At 38.9% G+C, this 27,712-nt stretch overlaps 1 protein-coding gene across 8 annotated transcripts in view; it reads right to left on the reverse strand.

Annotated features, from left to right (window-relative positions):
• Positions 1 to 2,406: 2,406 nt before the first annotated feature.
• Positions 2,407 to 27,712, reverse strand: part of LOC143348188 (nucleolysin TIAR) — a 647,185-nt gene continuing 621,879 nt past the window's right edge. For 6 of the 8 annotated variants that reach the window (XM_076778153.1, XM_076778160.1, XM_076778159.1 and 3 more), the window contains 5 exons: positions 19,179 to 19,359; positions 15,721 to 15,850; positions 13,399 to 13,622; positions 11,823 to 12,003; positions 2,407 to 9,671 (listed from right to left, as the gene is read on the reverse strand). In XM_076778153.1, the coding sequence (XP_076634268.1) occupies positions 9,630 to 9,671; positions 11,823 to 12,003; positions 13,399 to 13,622; positions 15,721 to 15,850; positions 19,179 to 19,359 (758 nt within the window). In that variant the 3' untranslated portion in view covers positions 2,407 to 9,629. Of the gene's footprint in view, positions 9,694 to 10,169; positions 10,305 to 11,822; positions 12,004 to 13,398; positions 13,623 to 15,720; positions 15,851 to 19,178; positions 19,360 to 27,712 lie in introns of those variants that run through there. The other 2 variants (XM_076778154.1, XM_076778155.1) reach the window with 2 other exon arrangements.

Here is a 27,712-nt window from a genome sequence, read left to right on the forward strand (position 1 = left end):
AATCAGGACAGATACAACTACGGTATTTATTGTATTAATCATTATTTTTATGTAAACTACTTAAATCAAATGCACGATTTGTGCACAAATTATTTGGTTCATTGTGAAAATTCTTTCTGAATTTAAAAAAATGTAAATATCGATGTATATCGCGAAAACTCGCCATTTTGTACTGTTTTTCTTATTATTAAAAACTCAAACATGAACAAAATTGCAAAGAAGTCACTATCTTATTTCTTACCGAGTAACAAAATTTCTCGTTTACTCAGTTAAAAATTAAAAGTTCGACGAAACGAAATTATTATTCGATTTAGTGGACGAAAAAGTTGGATAGATTGGAAGGTTCTGTGAGGGGAGGGAAATAAGCGTACCAAAATACATTTTCTATAATATATTTTACATTATAAACCAACCATACATCATCATAATAATATCTTATATTCTTAAGCCTAAGCGTATTTTATCCTATATTCTCGTTTATATACTTCCTTCGTATTTATACTTTGTTTATTTCTTCATAGTATTTATATATATATATTTTTTTTTATTTATATTCATCATTATTTATAATATATTTTATATGCTATGTTATGTATATATAATATCATACATGTTTATTTTTCACGCACATCCCAGGGTGTCTCGCGCTTCCATTTTCATATCGTGTGAGAATTGTCTCCATTTTGTTTTCTCCTATGTTCCTATATCTCTAGGAAAATTTCGTTTCTGATCCGTGTACAAAGTGTATCAATTTTTTTCTCATTCCTCTGTGAGTGTGTCTGTGTCTGTGTATTTGTAAATGTGTAAGCACGTTCAGTACACATGTGCACATCTGTGTGTGTGTGTGTGTGTGTGTGTGTGTTGTGCATGCGCGGGCACACATTTTTGATACGTAAATCGCGCATTATAACTCCTGTCGCGTCGTTACAAATTACATATACATTCTACAAGGTTTTGCCCCCGGCCGTTGTTTCTCGGCTGCGTATTTTCTTAGGTTAAGTGTATGCAAGATGGCCACCATTGGACCCCGTGGGCCGTTCGTTGAATCGCGGGGACCATGTGAATATTTTTATCACTCCATTCGGCTTTTGTCGTATGCTTTTTCGCGCGAATTTCAAATTTCGAACAATCTCCGCGCTCGCAAAAAATTGTTGGACGATGGTTGGATGCCACGCTAACAGAGCCGGACGAATCGTATTCGCGAACGAATAAAAATTTTTAATTCGTTCATTACCTAACGCCCGTCTACGTTTCATTTGTAAATTAATTCGTTAATTTTTAAATCGATACCCGAGCGTACGAAACCGTAGACAAGAAGCTAATTTACGAATAAATATGAAATTTTTATTCGTTATTCACGAATAAAATTCGCCTGACTCTGCACACCGGCCACTCCCCTCCGGATCTCCTTTGTGCCGTTTTCTAGGGAATTTTATGCTTGTTCTCTCACGTGTTTTATCCCCGACATACACACGATGAAATGGAAAAAAGGCACCTTACTCCTTGGCGCGTGTGCGGTCGTGTGTGATATGCCGCACACTGCTTTGGAGAGTTTGGGTGGGTGTGGGAGGCGGCCGATAATACAACAGTTCCTCGAACTACGAAACAATGGAGGAACCTCGTAATTTCTGTACGATCGTAATTACCATAATCATCAACATTTTAACGACGGGCCGTTTTAAACTATCCGAGAATAACAGTCACCTAAAAATTTGTAGGAAAGAAATCATTAAGTCTAAAATTTAAAGTAAATATTGCAAAAGATAACAAAACTAAAAATATATCTCATTGGCACTGACAAAAGATTTCGGTTATTGACAATCGTTATTGGTAATCAAAAATATTGTACACGAATTGTTTTCCTATGACTGATTTTTATTTGGGTTATAAATAAAAAATGATCGCTTATACGGCATTGATCGTTGCAAGAAACTATTAAAACTGTCGTTATCTTAGTTGATATTTTATTTTATTGACTCTCTCACAAACATACTCGTGTTTTCTTCTTTATTCTCTTATTCTCTAAATCTTTCTCATTCTACTGAATTCAAATTTGCTTTTTTTTTATTGGTGGGGCTCACGGGGTCCGATAGGCTAGCCACAATATTCTTTTATTTTTTTTCTTGTCTGTTACGAGTTACAGTTTGAAGTTTCTTACAACTAAGGGTATTTAACACAGTACATTTGCGGAGTATGCATTAACAGGTGTCGCGCCTCCGCTGTCGTCCGTTTTTTTCGTCGTTTCTACGCTTATACTCGATATATTCTCTAGTTTTCGGCTAATATTATTTTCTTACACATTTATATCTGTTATGTATATATAATATACATATTTTTTGTATTCTACGCGCGTGTGTATATACGCATGCGCGCGGAGACCCTTGGGTGTATATACACACACAGACGTTGGTTGTCTTTCTTGTAATATATATGATCATATACATATGTTACTTTAAAGTATGCTCGCTTACGGCTCCTATTTTTGCTTTCTTTCACTGTGTGCATCATCTTTTTTTTTTAAACGTCTTTCCTTTAACGCTAAACTGTTTTCACGGTGCTCTGCGCCCGGTTTTCCCAAGTTGCCTGGCTGCTGCCTTCCTACCTCTATACTAACTTCCGGCTTTTTTTTTTGGGGGGGGGGGGGAATTTAAGGTAACCTTGTCAAAATTCCAAGACAATTTAGAGTAAGCGAAAAAAGCGTATAAGAATACCAGGGGTGTTCGGGATCCCGAAAAATTTGAAATAAAAGATTTTATACTTGTTATTTTCTTGATGTATTACTCTCACTCCACCTTTTATAATTTTAGAAATTCATAATTTTTTTCGATCGTATATCTTTGAGATCCCAGACACGTTTGAAGAATACTATGGAACCATTTTTTTAATCATGTCGTAAAAACTTGGATAATGCAGAATAATTCTTCGCGGTATTTTGTTTTTGCTGAAATATTAGGATTCTCCGTTTTATTTATACAGATCGTTTCGTGTCCCGGTATATTAATGCCTGAGGATAAATTTCGTAAATCGCTAAACCAATTTCTTTCAATTGTTTTTACGATATACAGTATCTTGGGTGTTTTTGAAATCTCGTTTGTTTGACAATACTGGATATCAATTGTTTCCGTTTTGTACAGGTACGTAACGTTATTTTGCACGGAGGTCAGATAAGTGTACTGTAAACGTTATGCGAAAGCAGTAATAAGTATAAGTTTCTATTCGATGGTCTAAATTTCGACTAGGTACGCGAAACGATTCTAAATATATACAAAGTCAGTTTTTTCGTACATTTATCATGGCGTATGTTAGTTTATCGTAGCATCTTTAAACAAATTCAATCGCCCTTAAATACTGTTATTATATAGGACGGTAAGATAAACTGACAGATAAATGAACAAGTAATAAACGAGAAATAAACAAGTTTCGGACGTTTGCGATAATAAAATTTGCCATAACAGGGAATCTCATCTACGAATAATTGTTATTACCTACCAGCCTCTTTTTTACAGTTTCTACCAAGCTGTCATGGATTTAGCTAAACAGCGCAATGATATGTTTGTACATTATTTTTAATCCCACGGACTAAGAGAGTATTTGTACAGATTTAAAAAGCAAACTAGGATCGACAGAAAATGGTAAACAAAATGTTCCTTAATGCCTCCGTCACCGACGCCGACGTCTACACGCCGTTCGTTATCGTTAATTATTTTAGTCAGTCCTCGTGGAAAGGAGCACGTACACGTCTCTAAATGTTATGTTTCTTCAATGATTGTCGGTTATCGTATTCGGGGAATCTTCGCGAAGTGAATCTTCGCTTCTGTGTAGAAAGCAGGGAGGCCAGGTGGAGACTCCTCCCCCCACTCCTCAATATTTCTTGCATCTACCCCTCTCCCTGGGGACCATGCAACTAGCCTGGATGGGGTTTTCATTACCATAGAAATAATATTTACTCTAAAGTTTTGGCATGTGTCGCGATTGTAACGATTAATTTGTAACAAACAATTGCTGAAAAAGTTTTGCAAATTGACAGTTTTCTACTCTGTACATTCAGTCGGAATACCGAGTACCAAAAAGTAAAAATAGCAGCCTTTGGGATACGCGTTACTTGAAAGCGAGTCTCCACGACACCGACCGAAGCTGCACGAATCCGAATGGCGTTACCTTTTCTCTGAGTCAGTTCAAAGCGGCTGTTCTCCGAGACCGAGCGTGGAAATCGGTCCACCACGCAGTTGGAACATCGTGGAGGGGGGAAGGGAGTCTTTACATGGCTTCCCTAGTAGAAAGTCGTCTTCGTAGAGCGAATCAGTCGTTCGGCGCGGAGAGGCGTAAAATAATAATGGGAACGAAGTCGAAGATGCCCAGTAAACTTGAGAGAAGAATAAAGGGAAGGTTTTTCTAGAAAATAGGGGGGAAATGGGTCGCCAGTAACACGGGCAATGATTCGATAATGGCCAGGTGGCCGTGCTAGCTTGCTGAAGCTTAAACGACGATATGGTAAAAATCCTCGAACGAGAATCGCACGCGTTATAGGGGTGTAGCATTTCAGAGTTCTGAACGGAGGGGGGAGGCAGCAGCCGCGGCTCGTTTCTCATACAGGGTGTCCCAGTAATCGTACTGCAACCGTAGGTTGGAGCTTTTTCATGCAAAAGCAAGCGAAGAAAACGTGGAACGAAATTATTTTCGTAACGTCTACCATTATCGAGAAAAACAGCTTTGGAAATCTGTAGGATGTGAGACTGATTGTCAGTCTGCAGGCTCAATATTTCGGTGAGTTACTTTAATAAAATTATCCTTAGTTGGCGTTGTATACTGATTTAAGGAACCCAGTCCACAATTTCTATTGAAATTCGTTATATCGAGATGCTTTTGACCGAATGGTTTTTAAACGCTAATTCTATTAAAAATTTGTCCAAAATGGATGTTCCAAGCATCTTACAGATTTTCAATTTTCTAGATAACAGGAGGTCTGTTAAAAAATTTTATTTCTCATTTTCCCCGGGTTACTGGGTACTCCCTGGTATATTTTTTGTTTGTATGCGTGTATGCGCGCGTGTGTGTAGGGGGCGTTGTAATTTGCAGATACAGTTATTGCACTATATATATGTATATACGTTTTCCGTACTCGCTAACCTAGTGATCGTCAAGCTAGACTAGATTGAGCTACGTCTAGGGCTGTAGTTAAGTAGTTTGTTCGTCTACGTTCTACGCGTACGCTTGTGTGGGTGGTGTTCCGCTCGTAACTGTGTATTTACATACCGTGTGCACGTGTAGGTGTGAGTATACATTGTCCATTACGTTCCGTTTGCGATTACGCACACGAGTTAGGTACCATAAACGGATTTCACCATTTCGTATTAAATGGTCACTCTCTCACTCTTTCTCCCTGTCATCATTCTTTCCGGTTTCTAAGTTAAGCTTTTTACACGTTCACGTTTACTCGCGATTCCCACTCTCGCTTCGTCGTCGTTACTTTCCAAAACCCCGTGTTACCTACTAATTAGATTATGTTAATTACCTACTTATCACTTTATACTACGTTTTGGTTCCTCCTTCCCCACCAATCCCCCCTCCCTCCTCCGTTAATAGCCGTTTTACTCGACTAGCTTCATTCGGTTCGTCACCTAGACAACGCACGTGAGACTATGGCAAGTCCTATACACGCCTTATCGCTTAAGACTCATTTCTTTAAATACTTTTTACAAGGACGAGGATCCCCGCGGTGATTTTAAAAGAGTCGAGGACTCTCTTTTTCTCATGGTTGAAGGTGGAATCGAGTCGAGAAGCGGATTTTCCGGCAAGGGGAGTGATTATACGGGCGAAGGACACGTTAGGGTAGACGTATGATTTGATCCCCCCCACCCCCATCCCACCCCCTTCCTATTCTTTCGATACCTAAACCCTTTAAATTCCACGCTCTGACCCATCGACCAACCCCAATTTTCGCCCTTTCCCCTTCGCCGCTCACTCGTTCCACCTTTCAGAAAAATAACCTATATTTTTATTTTTTTTGTTCGCCTAACTAATAATGTACACGATATTTTGTTTCACTTATGTTTTTACGTTGTCCCTTACGAGCTATCTTTTTATCTCACGCACAGCGCTTTCTTTTCGCATACGACGATTCAAAATAACAGCTCTCGTCGCCGCTGCACGTTTTGGTATATATTTTTATTTATATGTATGTATATATTTATTTATAATTTCGTTTCTTCCTCGCGACCCGTAGCGTGTCCTTTAGGCTACGCCCCCGCGAAACGGATAATCGATATAGTATCCCAAAAGAATGCCAATGATTTCGACGATGAAATGTGATTTTTACGATTCGGTGTGCACGATTTTAGTTTCCGTTTATTCGTTGTATTCTTACGCTATTTTTGACAAACGACTCTTATTCATCCCTTGTATTCCTCAATTATAAAACAATTGACGGAAATACCGGTGAAATATGTTTTGGTGTTGATTTGTATCTTGGGCCACAATTCTTATGTTTTAAATACGAGGTGGAAAAATTTCTTAGCGTTATTTTTTTTTGGTTCGTTCGTGTAGTTTTTTTTTCTAGTATATTGTTGGGATTGAATTTACAAAATAGAAGGGTTGCTTGGAAAGTCCTATTGTTTGTATTTATTGTACCGAAGATTTACGAAGAATTGGGAACGTTTAAGCTGAAAAATTGAGCACGGTACTGGTTCACTTGAATAGCGTCTAAAATAGTCACACGGTATGCGAATCTTTAATATAAGTGGAAGAAAATCATGTTTCCTGTTAATACTTTCCCATTCATTTTTAATATATATTGTTTATCACATCATGATTGTTTGAAATTGATTTTATTAATTGTGTTTAGTGATACATACCTCTGTGAACAATTATTTTCACTTGATGAGTGAATGAAAAATGACTAACAAATTTTCTTTATTTTCGTTGTAACAGTTAGGTTTTCTGTTTTTTTGCATGTATACAAATGGGAATCAACCCTTTTAAATAAATAATTATCGTTAGTATATTTAGAAAATGTAGGGAAGATTATTCAAGTGAACAGTTTATGATTATGCTTTAAAAAAGTACAGTCTGTTTCACGAAAGTGTGTCGGCGATATTTTCGGAAAACTTTGTAGCTAATGAACGATTGAGAAGTCAGTTCTCCAGGGCGCCATAGTTCGTTCAGAAGTGTGTAGAACGATATATAAAAAAAAAAAGAAATACTAAAACTGTCGATGATCTTCGAAATTGTTCAGAAAGCGATTCTTCCAAATTTTTCCAAAATTATAACAAAGGGGTGCAAATATCAGTACAATGGCACTAAAATATCATTTGGAAGAACATGGTCTCGAATGACATAGTATTAAATATCTAAATCATTATTAAAAAAAAATGTTCACAGTGAAAATATTAGTGTTTTATAAAGTTTTCTTTTCACAAATATCACCGACGCATCCAGACTGGTAGAAAATAATTTGCATAAATAATCGATTTCTATTTAGAGCGAAAAAAAACCCTCTGCTACTTTTAACTAGTATTCTTTCGAAAGGTTTCGCGTACTGGGAAGACACCAAGAGTTCTCCGTTTCCAGATCAGCATAAGATTTCTATTTCCAGAAATTTGTGCCTCTCTCCGAAAATAATATTAGCTGACGAGGAATTAATGTCACGAAATACGTTTGTGGTCCGCAAGAATGGACTGAAGGCACACCTTTTCTATCCGCACCAACGTGCTGTGTCCAGAAATTAGTAAAAATTCCCAAAAACGTCACGTGGTCGTGCCTAGTTTGATTTCGTTATTCTCCCGTAATCGGTGATCTCGCGTTCTAAATTCATGATTCCGACGTCTACTGCATCGGTCCTTTGATCATCACGCTTTTGATTTGCGAACGTCGATCGCTTTTGATTCGTTTAAAGCACGATCCCGTCTATCTTTTGATTAATAACAAAGCTGTCTATCGCTTTCCCCTCCCATCTTTACCTATCCCTCCTGTCTCTCCCACTCTTTCGAGCAACTCGTCTCTAAATCGCGGATTCTCGCACGACGAGACAGTTTCATTATCGAAAGACTCCGGGTGCAAACACGAAACTAGCGAACTTTCACGAGCAGGGAAACGCAGTTTTGGATCGTGCTTAAAACCGAAAAGGGACTAAACACGTTTGAGACTGCCCCGATCTCTGACCCAATCATTTACCAACGATTTCCGATCGATCGGACAGGATACGGACTCGCGAGGAAGTAACCCGATGCATCTAATCTAACTTTCGTGCTGTTTGTGCAATGTGTCTATCTATGAATTGTTTAATTCTCTCTCCTCGAGTTCGTTTTCGTCACCGTTTATATTTTTTTTTTTTTTTTTTTTTGGTTGGCCGAGTCGAAATTCGGGACGTCGGGCAGACCGTGATCGATTCTCGCCATATCGAGCCGCTGATAACGTCGCGTCCCTTCTCTCTCCACCTCTACAGTTGTTGCGAATTCGTGGCTCACAGCAGAGAGACACAGGATCGAACGGCTTCCTCTCTCGTTCCTAAGCTTAACGATTTATTGCTTAAGCGTCTTAAAGTCGAGATTTCCTCTTTGGTTCTATGGTATGCGTGTTATATAAAAATCTAAAGTATAAGTTAAAAACCACGGTTGACCCGATACGATGGCGAATCGACCGATTTCTGGACGCTCCATCCGATCCGCGGTTCCTTTCATATTTTTTTTTTTTTTTTTTTTTGGTTTTTTTATTCATTTTATTTTTTTTTTTTTTTTATGTCTTAATCGAGCACTGGGGGATCATTTATAAAAATATCCAACCGGCTCCTCGACTGCGCGTGATTTGTCTTTTGGCATCGAGCTTTATAATGTAACAACCGAAGGGGGAAGTCCTCGCAGCGGAATGGCGGATTAAGACACGTTCACGGATAGTTGCGCGAAGAACAGTCCCACGGGGAACGCGGGATCGTCGAATTTCTGGAGGTCTGGCCCCGCTTTGCCGCCGAATTTCGAATCGTCCTCGAGTAACGCTTCATTATAACATACCTACCTAACTAGCTAATTGTTTGAATTCTCTTTTTTGCTTTTTCTTTGCTTTATAGAATCTTCCTTCCCTTATTTATTTATACACCGCCGCCTCGAGCTCCCGTGCAACTTGGACTCAATTTTTCTTCTCGCTGTTAAGCCCAAACTACAAAAATAATGAATCCGGGTTACGGGTTAAAAGTTTACGGGTCGCGTCGAATCGCGAGCGAAATTCGGTGGAAATCGACGATCGCGTAGCCCGGAATTCCTGTTTCGTTAATGAAGCTTTCGACACTACCGTGACGCTAACTATTAATTCAAGCCGAGAGAACTACTATTCTAGAGACTGGACGAGAGGATGCCTCATGTTTAGTTTCCTTTCTTTCGAAGATTGCCGGCTGGACGTGAAAAATTACAGGGAGCCTGGAAGTTTCCCTCCTTTTCTGCTTTAATAATTATTAGATAAGAATTCCCGTTGTTTGCTAAAATGGCTGCCTCCCGATTATCGAGCCGGAAAGATTGTTGCTTATGCGGTCGCGGTGGCGTCGACGGTGACGAGAATTTTGTTGTTGGTTGTTGTGGTGATTATGGTGGTGGTAACTGTTGTTGTTGTTGTTGTTCCTGTCGGTGGGGTGTACTTGCTTACCATCACACTAGAAGGCTAGGCGTCAGCCAGTCCTCATCCGCTAGCTGGACCGCAACCAAGAACACACTTTACCATTTGAACACACAAACGCTGGTTAAGTCTTGGTCCGAATTTCAAGAAAACAATAGAAATATCCTCGACATCTATTCTCTCTTTCATCCCCTATCACTCACACTCTCTTTTAACTCTAAAATTCATAATCTTATCGCTCTCTCTTTCGTTCTTTGTTATCGGGCCTTCGCATTACAACACACCCGAAGACCGATCGATCTGAATCTACCTTTACCGTGACTCAACCTCAATCGCTTTTAACGTTCCGAAAGTCCTTCTAAACTATCCTACGAACGTGTGTTGCCTCGCCTGAACGGATAAACTACGTAGAGATTAACGGTGTTACGTGAATATGTGACTGTGATGCTCAATCGGTCTTTTTCTTTTTTCTCTTTTTTCTTTTTTTTTTTAAATAACTAAGTCGGTGCAAATGAAACTTTCGTTCGTTCTTTTCCTTGCGTTCTTCCATACCAAACGATGATACCCATTTTATAAACACGGTCTCCATTTTTCTGGTCGAATTCGAGGTTGAGCCAGGTCGTAGATGCAGTTTCCTTGATGCAAAGTGATATTTGAAAGTAAGGAAAAGCCAGGCCGTGCGATGATAGTGGTAGCGATCACTGTGCCTGCGAACCGAAATATGTAAATAAAGACGATTTTTTCGGGTGATTTCGAATATCTCTCCTGGCCGATTGTCGTCAGTTCAATGAGCAATTCTACGTTCTTTTTATCCTTTTTCTAGGAACCGTAACAGAAACTGTTTTCTAACATTTTACACATTCTTCCCTATCTTATAAACTCAAATAATAACTTTGTATATCTTGCATCCGATTAGAAATTGAAATCTCTCGTTTTATCATTACAATGAATCGAAGAAAACCCAGCGAGATATTCGATTTCAGGCAAACAAGGTTCGATAAGCGCGTATTTCAGCCAAGTTCATGTCTCTGGCGAACCTCCGTGCCTGTAGGGTGGCTACCCGCGACTCGGGTCGGGTTGGGCGCGACTCGAGTCGGGTTGGGGGCGTAACTCGAGTCGAGATCACGACCCGATCCGACTCGACTCGACCCAAACCTGAAGTATCGAGTGCCCGTCTCCCCTACCATGCATATGAAGTATCATGCGGAGCCGTAAAAGAATGATTAGGATATTTGCATGCACGGTCACTCGAAACATCCGACTTTCGAGCCTCCATTTTTTGTGAATCCTTATTCCCATCCGAGAATTATGAGATAAATCATCACGCTTGAGGAGTCAGTATTTTATAAATAAATAACTACAGCCGCAGTCACGAAAAAACATCGAACTAAATATAACCGAAAGTATTCGTTTTTTAAGTGAATTGTAATTATATTCGACTGATGAACATGCGTGCATGATGAGATAGGTGATCGCGAGAATGACACAGAAATTCGTGCGTGCAACGTTAAGAGGGTGCGACATGCATTACGTAACGATTAGAATGATTTTGTTTCTTACGCTTTTCCAGACAACGAAATCGGTAAACCAATTAAAAAGCCACTCGTAACACAAATTTTCCCATTCAACAACATTCAATCACGTTAATTAATCGTTTACTGTATACAGAAGCCAAGACTGGAATTCGTAACACTAGTACCATAATTTGATCCATTCATTTTAATAAAAGAAAACATCTTTATTAATTAAGTCACCAAAAAATGTAGGATACGTCGTTCATAAATACGATTGGAAATGATTGATAGTAGTAAGTTAAGTGGGTTACTTTACGAAACTGAGAACCGAATCGAGTTTAGGTTAGGGTTAGAGTTAGAGTTAGGGTTAGGGTTCGGTTTAGAATCCCTGGTTCAAAACTACTTTTTTTTAAATCATGCCTTCGTTGAATTCGTCCACCACCAACGTCTCAATGAATTATTGTTAATAGTTTATTTGCTAGAGTAGGATCGAGGTGAAGTGGAACGAGTGAAAACAAATTGCTCTTCACCTATTTCTGCGGGTAATTTGTACAACCATAAATTGTTAATTGTTAATTCTGTAATGAATGGATCGAAAAAACAACACAATGCAGAAACACGCAAAGCACAAGGTACACTTACACTGAGTAGATAATACGTACAAGAAAATATGCACGGGCATAGAAAAAGGGAGAGAAAAATAATGGATACCTGGAACTGTTGCATCGGGTAGGCCATCATTTGTGCTGGCGGTGGTGGTGGTGGGGGTGGAGCTTGCACCCCTGGGGGTGCCGTGACCGTCGTGGCGTGGTGTGGTGGTAACTGTGGTCCCCCAGGTAATCCCTGGCCCCAACCTGCTGGCGTGCCAGCGGCGTGGACGCCCATTCCCATTCTGTATTTACAGATTGTACACATAATATTCAAGTAAATAAATGAATTTCGTTCTAACGAAGGAAATCTTCAGACGCGGCTCGCATTGATTTCAATAAAATTCCGCAGATAGATATATATATATTTACAAGGAACACGTCTATAATTTTAGCCGTTAACATCGAGCCGATTATGAGAAAATTAGATGCAAAGTCGGTTCTTCAATTTTTGCACGGAGTTTTTCTGAACTCTTCCACAAAACTAATTACGGTAGAGTTCCGATTATCCAGAATGCCTGATTAATAGGTACATTTGTTACAGATTACATTTCACACAAACAAAGAAGTCACAACCAGATGGTAGGTGCAGAAATTTTTCGATAAAATTAAAAAATTTTAAATCAATTTGAAAAAATTATTTTTGGTTGCGGGGGTCAATTACAATCATTTTTGGTCAATAGATATATCCTCGAAATCCTAACCATTTCCGAGAAAAAAATTCCTTACCGAAAATATAATTTCAGGTCAGAAATGTCTCTAAAATTTAAAGCGTATCTTTAAAACGTCATAACTCCTGAACGGATTGGACGATTTTAATGTTTAAAAAAGCAAACGATGCGTATTTCGGTGCAGAATATGTAGAAATCACAAAAATATTCGAAAAGTTGTTCCTTAAACCCGGAAAATGAGAAAAACATTCTGGAAAAATTATTTTCAGTTGCGGGGGTCAATTACAATAATTTTTGGTCAATAGACATACCACCGAAATCCTACGCACTTTCGAGAAAAAAATTCCTTACCGAAAATGTAATGTCTGACCATACGTTGACATGTTTCCCTGAAATTTTTTAGCGAAAAAAAATTTTCAGATCGTTCTGAAAAAATTATTTTCAGTTGCAGGGGTCAATTACAATCATTTTTGGTAAATAGACATAGCCCCAAAATCCTACTCAGTTTCGAGAAAAAAATTCTTTACCGAAAATGTAATTTCTGGCCAAAAATCTCTGCTCAAATTTTCATGCGCATCTTTAAAACATCATAACTCCTGAACGGATTGGCCGATTTTAATGTTTCAAAAAGCAAACGACGCGTATTTCGGTGCAGAATATGTAGAAATCACAAAAATATTCGAAAAGTTGTTCCTTAACCTCGGAAAATTAGAAAAGCCTCATAAAAAATACATTGGACGTAAGGTCTATTCGTATACCTCGTCTGTAATTATATTCCTCGTTTTTATCACTTCGTATGTAGGTATATTCCAATTATCTGGTATATTTGATTTTGCGGCATTGTTCCAGTCCCGAATATGCCGGACAATTGGAATTTTACTGTATGTCGAAGTTACAGTAATGTAAATTATTTTATCGTTAAAAGAAATTCTATGAACGCTCTTGTCAGATCCTAGTGAAAGATCTTACCCCATGTATTGCGCCTGTTGATACCCAGCGAATTGCCCGTAAGTGTATCCTTGCATCCCTTGCAAGAAACCACCAGCCTGCATCTGCGTTGCTGTTGTGGGGTAAGATTGAGGCGGGTACCAGTATCCAAGCTGTCCAGCACCGCCGACGCCTCCGACGCCCGCCGCCGCCGCGGCGGCAGCTGCTGCCGCCGCATAGTAAGGGTACGTCGCCGACGATAACGCCTGAAAGAACACAAAAATCAATGAAACAGAAAAGAGTAAATGCCTAGATTCGATGCATAACGATGTCAATAGGGTTAAGAACGGTAATACCGCGCGTTTAACAATCGTTGCCATGTTTCATACGCGCTGTTAGGTCGTCGGAATTGCAACCATTCCGCCGATTACCCCAATCTGCTTCAACGTTGGCTCTCGATTTTACGATTATTGTTTAAACTCTGCTCGCTCTCATTTCGGTGGCAGGACGCAAATAAATGAAATAAATCCAAAATTAGCGGTACACGGAAATTAAACACTCTCGAGATTCCGATCTCCGAAACAAGAGAAGAGAAATTTACTTCGGATCCCTTTAGAATTCGCGATACTTCCTACAATATCAATTAATTAAAAAATACGAATTCCGAGAAAAATTCCCGTCCCGATTGGGACTTACTAACGACTAATTTCCACACACTAGCGCCGGAAGGAGAGGTCTGAAGAACCCGATTGTTCTCCATAACGTTTCCCCGGCTAATTTAGCGGGTTAAGAAGGAGATCGAACACGAAAGCAGTCGGACTGCGTCGAGTACGAGACCGGGGGACCATGATGAGGTACCTAGTAATGCGATATCTCGGTACTCGTGGGAGAAGCGCGTTATGGGAATAGGGATCAATTAGAGCGATGTCACGGGCCGAGTAACAGTGGATGGTCGGACGGAAGTACTAGCTAGGCGAGTGCAAGGGTGGAGGGGACGGGGGAGTACTTGGGCTACCATTCCCAGATCGGACGTACTTACTCGTCCTACCGGCGCTAATTGCTAAGAGACCCGATAGACACACTTTAGAGCAAGGCTTGTGAATAGACCGGAATCTTGCCCGATTCCCCTGTCCTCTTCCTTTTCCTTCGTTCGTTTTTACTTTCTCGTTCCGCTCGTACTAGACGATCGTACACGCGAACGCGCTGTTCGAACCGGATGGAATCATTTAGGATCCGAATCCTCTAACTATTTCCTTTTCACGACGCGTCAAAGAATTTTCTACGCTTATCCTTCGTAATACCTTTACAATCGAACGAATACTTTTAACGACATCGAAAATACTGAAAATAATTTTCCTCCGAAAGCACGATGGCGAATGTTCAGGCGTTATTGTCTTTTGAAGTTACGAGACTCAGGAAAGAGTAACAACAGTTGAAATTAAAGCCCTTCGAGGAACGCTTTTTCGTGTTTTTCGGTCGCGTGCAAATGTTTGAAGTCGAGGGGTAATGACAATAATTTAACGGGTGTCATTTCGATCGAGAAACTTGCTTTATTCCGATTTAATTTAAATTGGAACGCTTACCGACAGAATACATAGGATACGATCGAACGGATTTATACGGTAATGTGTTTGCCGAGATACCTCAATTTCTAATTCAAACCTAACTCGGTTCCAGTTCAAAGTAGAACCGGTACTAATTGCTAGGATCTTTGGTACGTACTCTGAAGTTAAAACGTAGTTCGAACGCGATCGATGTACTTATTAATCCGACGCTTCTTTTTATCCTAACTGGATTTGTTTAGTTGATTAACTAATTTACTTTAGATTCCATGTTTAATGTTGTAGAACTCATAAATATATAATTCGTTAGCGATTTAGTCGAATTTAAATGAATACTTTAATCAAAATTGCAATGTAATTGTCAATACGACGAGTTTTAATAAAAATATATGGAATCAATGTCCGTAAATCTAGCGTTAAAGAAGGCGTGATCCTCCGACAGGGCAACCAACGTGTTAACGAGATTCGATGATAGTGAGTTGCGAAGATCAAATTATTCATAGCTTATTTAAGAAATGTTCTTTATTTTATTTTTGTTAAAATCGATATGAAAGATATTTATTAATACTTTAAGTATATTTTTAATTTGTCTATTTTCCGCAAGAGGAGATCCGTGAAATCCTTATTTTCTTTTTTGTAGCTGTCTAGGAGCGTCGGTGTTTTCTACGTAACGCGCCAAAGGGGTTATTCAGAATTGTATTCGGAATTTTATACCGAGTGTCGTCTGAAATTTTATCCAGGGTTCTATCGTAAATTTCATCGCTCCGTTCCACTAGAGGTCAATAAAAGAGGGAACGTTTACCTGTCCAGTTTGTTGAGCATTGTTCGGGTCTCCGCTCTCCTTGCCCCAGCTGCATTTCACCGTTTGACCATTGATGTCGGTGTTGTGTACTGCCACAATAGCGTGTGTCGCCGATTCTTTGGTAGAAAACCTGAAATACAAACCAGTCATGAACTTTAGATCAACTCCGAACGTTTCTCTTAACGTCAATAAATGTATCTTGAAACTTATTAATATTTTGACGTTAGTTTTCTGTATCTAAAGATGTATTCGACGTTTGTTCAAATTTCAGTCTGTAAAGCAGAAACGAATTTGCTAAATGTAATTTTCACGAACGCATCAAAATTTACTCGCTTCTACCGAAATGAAAAGTTTCGACGACCGAACTGCGTGAAAAGTGTACTTGGTTAATAAATATAAATTCACGCACACGTGTATGCGTGTAGAAGGAAAATACGCAAATCCGGGTGAATTTAGATTACCATGGATCCGAGGGATTCCCTGTTAAATCGTAGTTTCGCATACATCGTCCCACTTTGAATTTCATATAGTTTGGAGAATGTTCAAAGTGTATCGAGCATGTGAACGAACTTCAGATATTATCATTTCGTCGATAACGACCGAGCTAACTGGCCTCATCCCAGCGCCGGTCCGAGGGGGTTTGTCTTCGTCGCGTATTATTTATTTATAACTCGAGGGAAAAATGAAAAATTCCGGGTTAGATCGCGTTCCTGAAAACGCGGAGACTTATTTATCGTGTCCTTCAATTACGGGGGAGGTTAAGGTTTGCCATTTGGCGTTTACCCAAGATAAAGGGGTGGACACCCCTCCGTAAATGTCGCCTATGCAACCGTGAGAGCTGGAGGGGATGCATTATACCGCATGACCGGACATAAACATGTCGTTTTTAGGAGCATTATAAAGATAATCTTGCGCACGGATTGGCCCGCGCAACTCAGAATGCAGCATCCCCTCTTTAATGACAGGGATTCCATTCTATGGTAAAATGGTCTATGGTAAAATGGTCACACGTTTGCAGTCCCGTAATAAAAGCAAAGACTAAACGCTAAAAAACTGGAAACTTTGAAACCAGAAATTCAAGTCGGGACTCTATGGTGGCCATTCGAGTATTTTACCGACAGTATCTATCGGTAGCCCTCAAAGACAGTTATGTCGGTTTCCATGACCCATCGTAGGCCAAACTGGCAGAGACGCGAGAGGATAGTTCCAGAACGAGCAATGTCCGCGGAAGAAAGGGGCGTAATAAGGAGGCGAAAAACTCCTTCGTTCCATCGACCTGGACATTCTACGGCATTCAGCATCTTCGGTTCTTTCTTTCTGGTTCGCCTAACACCCGTCAGTATACCTCCGCGTGTCTGGTGCAGTTCCACTGCCCGTGGACAATGTCCGTCATTCGGATATCTTCCGTCTAATTGCTCTTCCTTCTCCCATTTTTCTATAGTCGGAAGCCTCGGAAACGAATATCTCGGGATGACGTATGAACTTACTCCTGAATACAATGTATAGACCGAGGCAGTACGAGGAGGCGGAGGGGGGATCCTTTCTTCTCGATGAAAAGAAAGAATCTTATCTACTGCTGGTTATCGGTCGAGGCTTTAGAGACAGAAAGGAGGTTGGTTGCTGACGATGACTATCCTTCGTCGTACTCGAGGACGTTGTAATATTAGCATCACTTTCCCTTCCACGAGCAGGACCTTCGAACTCTGACGCATAGACGCATTTATGTCTGATAAAGGTATAGAAAGGCAAGCCGGGAGGAAGAAGACACTTTTTGATCTAAGGTCTTCGCGCTAGTGTTTGATTTAATCGTATCTCGAGACATTGTTAATAAAAAGTGTAGTCGATGAGAATTTGTTAACTCCCTTCGAACTTCGAAACGGAACTTCTATTGTGCAGTCCTGGGGCACGGACGTTAGAACCTACCTAATCTCTTCCTCTCGATAAATTCAATGACTTTTCGTTTGGCTGTTGCTGCCGCCCCGTGTGTCGTATTCGTCAATCCACGATTGGGCGTGAGATGTTCCCAGCAACGAAAATTGATCGAATTTTGCTGGAAAACGTGTCCGGAATTGACGCCTGATGGCTGATATATGGTTTAGGGTAACTGGATACGGAACGCGACGAAAGTAACCTATTATTCCGCTAACCTCAAATTCCTCGATAATTTTCATCCAGTTGCAAAGATGATATCGCGTAGGATAGTTTGATTCCTTACCAATTTCTAAGGAATTTAATGTTTGAAATATCAATTACGCCTAGAATATTAGACAGAAACGTTAATCTTTGGATTTTTGCAACTCCAAGAATTTTCATCTCGGTGTATCGTATTTAAATTTTATTATCCAAATGTGGAACGATCTTAAAAACAAACGAGTTTTTTTAAGTGTTTCGAAATGGTGGAGTCATGGTTATTTTTCTCCCGGTAGAAATATCGATTGAATAGGCAAGTGATTTTGGCTGCATTCCGGGTATCATTAATTTTGAAAGCATCATTGCACTATCGTCAGATGCCAAAAGCTCCCTAAGGACATCATGATGTTGTCAGTGCTTTGGACAAATTTCATGACGCACGTTCCTCGTAGTTTTCGATTTTAGACTTCTGCCAACCGAAACTTGGCAGAGGGAAGCGTTTAGCTCGAATCGGTACTTTCTGGACTTTTATCGAACCGGTATTAAGCACAGCTAATTACTTATGCTTCTTCACCCGGTTCAAAGCCTGACATGCTTCCGAAAATGAAAATAATTGTTTAAGACCGCCATATAAAAGAACCTAAAAATCTAGAAAAATAAAATTTCATATAATTCGCGCTGGAGATGTTTAAGATTATTAATAATTTAAAATGTGTTCATATACATTTCTGGCAAAGCTCTAGATTCTTCCTAAATGTATCAGTAGCTGAAACTTTCTCAGGAGTAATTTTTAAAGTTCCTGTTCGTCGGAAGAATTCATTTTCTACGAACTTGCTTTTGTACGCGAGAACTTTCTCATCAACCAAACTCTCGTTTTGCTCGTTTTCTTCAACGCGATGATCTCTGACTGCGGCGCACTTCAACTCGGGATTCACTCTAGGGACTTCCGATCGCGGTGACGTCTTAAAGAGACATTACACGCGACGTATATCATAGAGGCGTTTCAACAACAATGCGGCATAGTCCTCGGGGACATCGAGAGATCGCTAAGATACACAATCGAGCGGTGAAACTTTCGAAATTAATAAGTTCCAGAAGAAGGTCTCAGGTAACCCGTGCATTTTACAGGCGAGCAATTCGCTGGAATAATTGTTGAACTTTCGAAGATGCTCAGTACTCTAAAACTACGAACTTCATGATTTACTTTCAAGTTTCGAATTAATTGTTCATTTAGTGTGACATACTGCGAGGCAATAGCCAATAACAAATTATATTTCCGATGATTTTACCAAAAATTTGTTGGTGATAAATACACTGACGGAATTTACCTGATAAAAGCATAACCCTTGTCCTTGAATACACGAATCTCTTGGATGGATCCGAAAGGCGAGAAGGTCTTCTGCATTAGATCTTCTGTTAGACCATTGGTTAATCCACCGCAGTATACTGTGCAGTTTGTGGGACTACTTTGATTGTACACTTCATCGAAAGTCAACGGCTTCGAATTCGCTGGAAACAGAAAGCAGAAAAACTTATCGAATAGCGTTCTCGTTTTATTTTCGCAGATTATTAATATATCGCAGCATTGGATCGATTTTAGTAAATATTTCCAGCCTCCTCCTCGTTTACATTCCATTCATACTTATTACGAAATATTTCTTGCGAAATTAATAAACATTTATCGTGCTAACAGCTTCGAAAGTTATCGATGTAATTCGATTTGTAATCTGAAATATGTATTTACAAAATTCATTAAAGCACTTAATCTTAAATAACTAAACGATCCCTTAGAATGAGTTTTAATGCGACACATGCATTTCGAGTTTCATTAAAAAAAAATTGATATCTATGTATAAACGTAATTAAATCGTTCTTGGTAATTTCATTTGATAATATTCGCATAACAAATTATTAATAACGATAGAAAAACTGCATAAGGTAATATACAAAAGTGTTATATACAATATAGTAAAAACTAGAAAATTCGTGGTAATAAAAGCTACGGATATTTATTTACGAATGTTGATTTAAAACTCTACGTTTCACTAAGAATTCAAACTACGAAATGTGAATATATAATCTACGTTCGAAATTAGCATTAACCATAGCTACCAGTTCTTGTTTCTCATATTTCGAAAAAGGCATGAGATATTTAAATTGCAACCAAGATTTTTATACCGGATTCAATTTGCAATTCCGCAATGTCATAATACAGTACATTTCTGTTACAGGAACTGTTCCAAGGAATATTTCGATTTTTACGCATTCCCGATCAACTGATATAAAAGTTACTAGTCTTGGGGCAACAAATTGCAGTCAAAAAGTGAGTAAGAGTTTTGTTGTATAATGAAATACTAAGAAATCAATTTTTTTAGTAAAATTGTATCCCCTTCTCCAATAAGTTGATGCCTTTTTAAAATAATATTAGATACCTTACGTCTATTAGTTTAGAAGTTACGTATTTTTTTCTGAATATTCATACTTGTTATGCAATGGCCCTGTCCGGTTGTACTAATAATAACGGAACACCCTGTATACTAGATGGTACAACCGAGAAGGGAATGATTCCACACTAAGAAACGAATCGAACATGAAAAATAATATTTTTCATTCGAGGCTTCGTTTTCGAGAAAATTGACTTCGAATATTCACCAAGTTTAAGTAGAATAATCGATTAATGGCCAGACGCGTCGGACGAATCGTATTGAATTTCACTTGTTCCAGCCATATTTTCAAATTCAATTATCTCGAAAACGAAGCCCCAAATAAAAAAATGTTATTCTTCATTTTCGATTCGCTTTTTCACGTGGAATCATCCCCCTTTCGGTCGTTCGAATCGATATCGATACTGCCCCTCCTCTCTGTATACAGACATGTTCAAAGACGTTAACATATTAAAATATTTATTTTCTTTAGTTTATAAAATAAAATTCGAAAAGCTATAAGATCTTTTCGCCCCAAAGTATAAGATATTTTTCTTTTCGTTCAAATTTAAGATATGGCGACCATGTGTACACTTTCTTTAAGGCCTTTCACTGGACTTTCAATAATGATTAATATTTTTGCACGCTAAAGATTGTAGATATTCTTGAAACATAAAGTTAGGAGCACGGACTCAAACCGAACGGGGAGAAAAATATTCTTGTTTGAAAAAAATTTCCAAGGGACCATTAAAAAATTGCGGTGTAGACGCGAATCCCCCGTTAAGGGGTTTGATGGGAGGGTTCCTTTAACTTCTCCAATGGCAGGAAAGGGGTCAGGGTTTGACGACGCGGAACTCTGTGCAGCTAGCTGTTCGAGATATCGAACGGCAATGCCAAAGAGGTTGAACCCCGTCAGCTAAGTTTACGATCGCACGGGGGCTTAGCCTATACTAAGGTAGCAGGCTACGGGTGTAAACGCGACCGGTAAACCACGGCCTGTAATTGCCTCGTTCGAGGATAGAAGGTTCTCAGGACGTCGAAACGTCCCGTTAAGAACTTACCAACGAGGACGTTCTCTTCGTTTCTGAAAGCTCGGCATTATCTCTTTATTGCCCCCTAAACGTTATTCTTAGTATTCTTCGAAATGTCGTCACCCAGTGCGTTATCGGTTCGTTTTAAAAAATTTTCTTCCCGCTAAAACGCTTGCGTAGCCACGATAATATCGATTTTTTCCCCTAGTGTCCAGGGAAATTATTGTTGCCTTTTTACGAGCCCCCCCCCCCCCCTCCCAGAACCTAGCTTTCAACGATCGATGACGAATGGCGATCTTCGAAGTTGCCCTTGTTTCAAAAATACCGAGGAACGCGAAATATAGAATTTCCAAACGCAGGGAATAAGTAGAGTTTCTAAAAAATAGATAACGTTTCAGCGCGAATAAATCCTTATAAAATTTTTTACAGCATACCGTTACTCTTTCTATTTAAGGCAGCGTCTCCGGCGAGTCAATCTTCGCGATTTTTTCCCTTTTAAAGCTGATTTTCATTCACGAAGGTCTGCCAGTATGAAACCTTCGTGATAGTATGGATCTATGGTAACCCCTCAATCTTTTAGTCGAGCATACCTGACATAGCCTCTTCGAAGCTTCCGTGCCATTTTTTCGAACAGACAATTTCGTATGAATACTGATCTCTCTCTTGGAATACTAATATTTTTTATAAAATCAAATAACTTTGGTGTTTCGATGAAAATATTTGCAATCAATGTCCCCCAGAATCTAGCGTTAAAGGCAACGCTGGTTTCCTTTTTCGTAGCCGGGCCTTCAAACGCAAGTTTCCCAAACAGTCATGAAAATTCCAATAGGCGAAGGTAAGTGACACCTCGCGACGTCAAAATTTCCTGCGTCATTTCCTCTCTGCTATCATCTTTCAATAAGTGACCTATATTTCGCGTATGCGCTCAAGTATCAAAGGCGGATATATCTCGCTTAAGGAAATCTATCTAGGTCTATATTTATCGAACCTTTCGATTCGCCGTGTCGCAGCGAAGGTGCTCCGTGATTTATGGGACCGTGGTTTGGACGTACTCGGCATACAGCTCGCCATTAACCGGAAAGAGCCTGTAGCTCCGTGCTCGGCTCATTAGGCAGCTGATTACACGAACGTGGGTTAAATCCAAGTTCTACACACTACTCGATCAATGGCCAAACTTTATTCTTAACTGGCCAAACACACAAAAATATAAGACACTTCGAATATATTATTTACACATAAAAGAACATTTTCTCCGCTCTATAGGAAAAAGACCATTTTTTTGAAAAGGCTATAATCTGTTTCGAAGTAACACCATTGTCGTCTGTCCACTTACTTTTGTCCCTGGCTGTACGCGAAGCGTCTTATAGTTTCGTTCGCTACTGTAGATCTACCGCGTGGATCTAGAAACTTTCTACTTTCGCGAATCCTTGATAGCCCGCTCTCGGTGTACCCGAAGCGATGAAAGATCAACAAGAAATTCGAGGGATCCCGAACAGAGCGGTTTCGAGGTCAAGGAAAAAGGAAAGCGGCCAGAGGAAAAAAGTAATAGGTGGGAAATGCGCGGGCAAAAGGGAAAGAAGGAGGGAAAACACCTGAGTTAGAACGAGGGTAAAAAAGAAGGGACAACGATGTTGGACTTTCGCAATATCTTTTCTCCTTCTCCCTTACTCCCCGGAAAAGAAGTTTCCACTCTTCTCCATTTTATGGTGAATGGAATCTCTAGTGGTCGACGATGGAACTCGAATCTATATACGTATCTCGTACCCCCTTAAATAACGTAGATACTTGAAGTTTCGTTGGCACTAGTTACCTCCGCAGAGCGCCAGTATTCCCGAGTAAATTCATGCTAGCATCCCCTAAGTGGACATCGGCTGCCCCCTCCATCTTTCTTCCATTTTTTTTTTTTTTTTTTACTTCCGAGTATCTACAGATATTTGAATAATTAGTTCCCGGAGCTGATGCTGTATTTATAACTTTCCACTGGCCCATTAAAGCGTTATATCGACCGGCACGAAAGAATAAAAGTTGCCTTTCTCCCTCTCCTCCCCCACCCCTTTTCTCTCTTCGTCTTTAGGAATGCTTTACTGGCTCTAGCATTTGATAATTGTTGTACGGTAATTGTTATCCGTTTCGCGGAACTCGAGAAGCGCTTAAGTCATTGTCCGTGGTAACAGCCCTATTTTGCAATAACAATGACGCTTACGGAACACGATTATTTCGAAGCGGTTAGTGTCTTTGTATCTAGCATAGGCGAATTTAAAGCGAATGCGAAATTTAGTAATAAGACTCAAGGGAGTATTCCCGTCTAAACTATTCTTTTTCGTTCAGTTTGAATTTATATTTTTAACAAAAATTGCCACGTTGAACAAGTTACTATGATACTGTAAGTTTTAATAAGATGACTGAATTCAAAGGAGGAAATCTTCGAAAAGAGTATCTTCATTGTCCGAAGGGATTTTTTAAAATATTGATTTCTACTGTCTTTTTTTTAATATGGTAAAGATGAAAAAATAACAAAGAATTATTAAAAAATTATCTAGACGGAAATATCCTCTTAAGTAACAAACTACTTTTTATTAATGACTTTTTTTTTATATAGATTCATAGGATAGCTGTTACTTTTTGACACTGGTAATTAATGATCTCCTTATTACCTCAGTATAAGCGTATACGGGATCGATAAGAGTGCTAGACTGATAAAGAGTAATAAAATTGTACTCTCCAGTTTGCTCGATAGTTTCGTGTAATTTATGTAGATTAAATTGTTGGTTCTTTTCCACGATGCTCGTGTTTCCATTAGATTGAGGCTAGAGAATTAAAACGACTGTGTTTATATTATTACCAACGTTGTAACATGGATCATTATCTGCTCGAAACAACCACGATTCTAGCAAATTGTTAAAAACGAAAGAAGTAAGCATTTAAAATATCACCGTGTATTAACTCATCCCTCTATTTATGCAGAAAATTATCCAGTGCTATTTACAGTCATTCTGCTATATACAGAGTGTCTCATTTTTATGTTGAGACAGCCAAGAATCTTGTAAACAAGTGATTAAAAACAAAAAAAAAAAAAACTGGCACATGCCTTTCAGTATTCTGAACGAGGATTAAAATGGTACTACTTTTCTAATTTCATTTTGTTTTTTTTTATAATCGTAAACCTATATTTTTTATTTCGAAATCATATTCTACGTAAAAAAGTGCACAGTATACTTCTTACACGTTAACTCAGCTTCTCATTTCTAACCAAACTGTAGAAAAGTATAGGGTGAAAGTATTAAAAATCAAACGAAAAGTAATAAAAGTGAAGGGTAAAATGTGTTACAACTCCTCTTTCTCCTCCTCCACGGCTGTTCACCGTTTCTTACGGCCCTGTCGCATAATTTCAAGCGCCACGAATCCAAATTTCTATCAAAATCAACGGTCATGCATATTGAAATCGGTACATATTCTATTACAAAACTTTACGACACAGAAAATTACTTCGAACGAGATTCGAACGCCGCCATACACGTTGTGTATAGAAAACGGCCAAACAAAGCTACCAACTCGATACAGAACTTCTAGTCTAATAAAAAACAGCAGTTCGCTCGCTCGTAACGTCCGAACACGCGGGAATATTCTTGTTATTAAACGTGCCTCGAAGAAAACATATTTTTCGTCTCTGTGTTTACGCGTGAAAAACAATTCAGCGACACGTAAGAAATGGTTTTCGCGGAGTATGGATAAGTTCAGCGTGACAAAAAAGTAATGAGGACGAAAGAGAGAACAGCTGTATGTTCGTACACTCGACTCAGTAGATTCGCGCCGCTCGAAGGAAACATGGGAATCCACCCCCCTCTACCTCCCCTTCCTGGAGCCATGCATAAGATCTGGGAAAGGAAAATCACGTTTCCCCCGAGCGACACGAATCCATTGAGTCGGGCGTACACGGAGAAAAATAGTAGCAGTAAGAGATATTACTTTAAACCGACGAGTACAGCGATGCTCGGATAACTACGGTTAGGTTTTGATCGGATAAGTGAACGGTGGGCATCCCCACTGCTCGGAGGAGACTCCTCACGGCGTCAAACGGACCGACGTAGTACAGTGTTCGATAACTGTGCGTTGCTTGGAAGCGAGACAATGTTCTTTGCGTTTTGCCGCACGGTCGAACGTAAAATGAAGCAGAAAGCGAAAGACGAAGATTATCCGTGGGAGGCAATAGCGAGGAAAAGACAAAACTTTCTTATTTCTTGCTTTTCTTACCATGAAATTTGTTTCAACGTATTCGTGAGACTTTTTTTTGAATAAAACGAGACCAAACATGAGGTAATTTGCATAATATTTACCTTTTAATGTTAGTTGTTTATCGTCACTCGTTAAATACGCAAATATGATACGAATTATATCGTGTTTGGTCTTAATTTAATCGAGAAAACCTCGCAAATAGGTTTCGCTAACAAAAAATAAAAAAGTTTCAAGTCCAAGCATTGCTGTAATAAGTTCGATCGACGTAGGGATCCTCCGGTCACTGATTCTGGTCGGTTTAAAGTAATATCTCGTTGTTTCAACATAGAGGAGCGGTGCTGATATTTTTCTCCGCGCCAAAAATGTATACAAGTACGAAGAGTGAAAATGGAAATTGAAGAAAATGTATAATAATTATGGTAATAATAAATACAACAAAGATATGTAATATAATAATATATTAAGGTATCCCAAAAGTTAGAAGAAGTACAAGGAATGATATTAAAAAGAGATAAGAAGTAAGAAAAAGTACGAAACATATTTTTAATAAAGGGTGAATTAGGTTCGTAGCTAGCTTGCTTTGATTTTGGTACACTTACACACTTTGTCTAAGCTCTCACTCCCTCTCTTTTCTCTCTCTCTCTCTTTTTTCTTTGCTACTGGTCTTAACTCCTGTCGTATCACCCTCCTGCAAAATATCCGTGTTAATAACGTACGAAATTGAAGGGAAGCACAGCAACGATTCCTATGGAATACAATCGTAACTAACTTTTGTCAAATATTTGTCATTATTATAAACAGTATCGTTCTCATGTCACCTGGGTGATTCAAGGTTGTTAGTAATTATGATAAATGAGTCGATTAACCTTTATGTCAATAACCCTAAACTCTTTACGTTCTTTCAATAACTTAGAATTAATTTTACGATCAAACCGGTTTGAATTAGTTTCAAAAATGTTTAAACGAAACGTGGAAAATGGTACTCGGTTATCGACACAAGGGTTAAATAGCCTTTTCATATTTTGAAATTTTGTTTTTGGGTCTTCTCTAGAAGTAAGGAAATACAGAAAGAAAGAAATGTTGCCTAAGTTTCTTAGAAAGTTTAAGTATAGAGAAATTTATAAGTCTCGAATTCGATTAAAAATTACTTTCAAACCAGAAATTTTTAATAACGTCGAAACAAGTTAACTTCGTTTCTGAAAATTTGTTTGCAAACTTTAATTAGAACGAATAATACTCTGCATTTTTTAAAGAAAGTTTCTTCACAAGTCTCATGCAGATTCTTTTATAAACCTTCTTTATAAACTTTCTTCGTATTTTTAAGAAACATCCGCACTTCAGTTCGGTATTTTTCCGTCGTAGTTTTGATATATGCTACAGAGCAGGCAAATTTAAGAATTTATAGTAAATTTGACCCGCAGATAACTCGGGACACAAATTATTTCTTCGCTTGAATTTCAAAGAAGTCTCGATGCTAATAGGGGAACGTAAAGTTGCGATACAATGAAGCATACAAAAAAATGAAAAAGAAAATACATTCGATCATGAATTTCTTTTACAAATGCGCAGCATTAAACGATCTACGTCTTTGAATGGGCACCTTTCTTCTTGTTATTATCCTCCTCCCTTACAATTGCGACTGTACTTTGTATGTCCTTATGCTGCACAGGCACTAACGACAATTTAATGGATCCTCTCATAATGACAAAAAACTGAGTATTTCCGGGCCAGTTACTCGTATCTGTTTAGATTATACTATTAATAGTACGATACATCTTTTTATGGTTACCGTGGCCATATATTAACGTACGACGAGATAAAATATAATTTATAACCAGCTTTACAACCGTACTTATAGAATTTCACGTCAGGATGGAATATCTTTTATAGCGTTATTTCTATCCTTTCTATAATCGGACTTAAAAATTCTCCGTCATAACTTTGTGCGTTTAAATAATTTATATAATTAGAATCTCAATTGTTTAAACCGTGCTTTAATTTTTTTTCCCTCCGTAAATTTCGCAATAAACGTCATCTTTTGTTAATTAATTCGTCCGGACGTCCTCGAAAAAGCACGCGTGTTACAATTTTAACGGAAAACCGACACAAGAGGTTGTGCCATTAGACCAGAGAAATGACGGAGGTTGGAAGGCCCGTTTCTCAGGCGGTTAATAA

The sequence above is a fragment of the Colletes latitarsis genome, chromosome 11 (genome assembly GCF_051014445.1).
Source record: "Colletes latitarsis isolate SP2378_abdomen chromosome 11, iyColLati1, whole genome shotgun sequence".
NCBI classification, from domain to species: domain Eukaryota; kingdom Metazoa; phylum Arthropoda; class Insecta; order Hymenoptera; family Colletidae; genus Colletes; species Colletes latitarsis.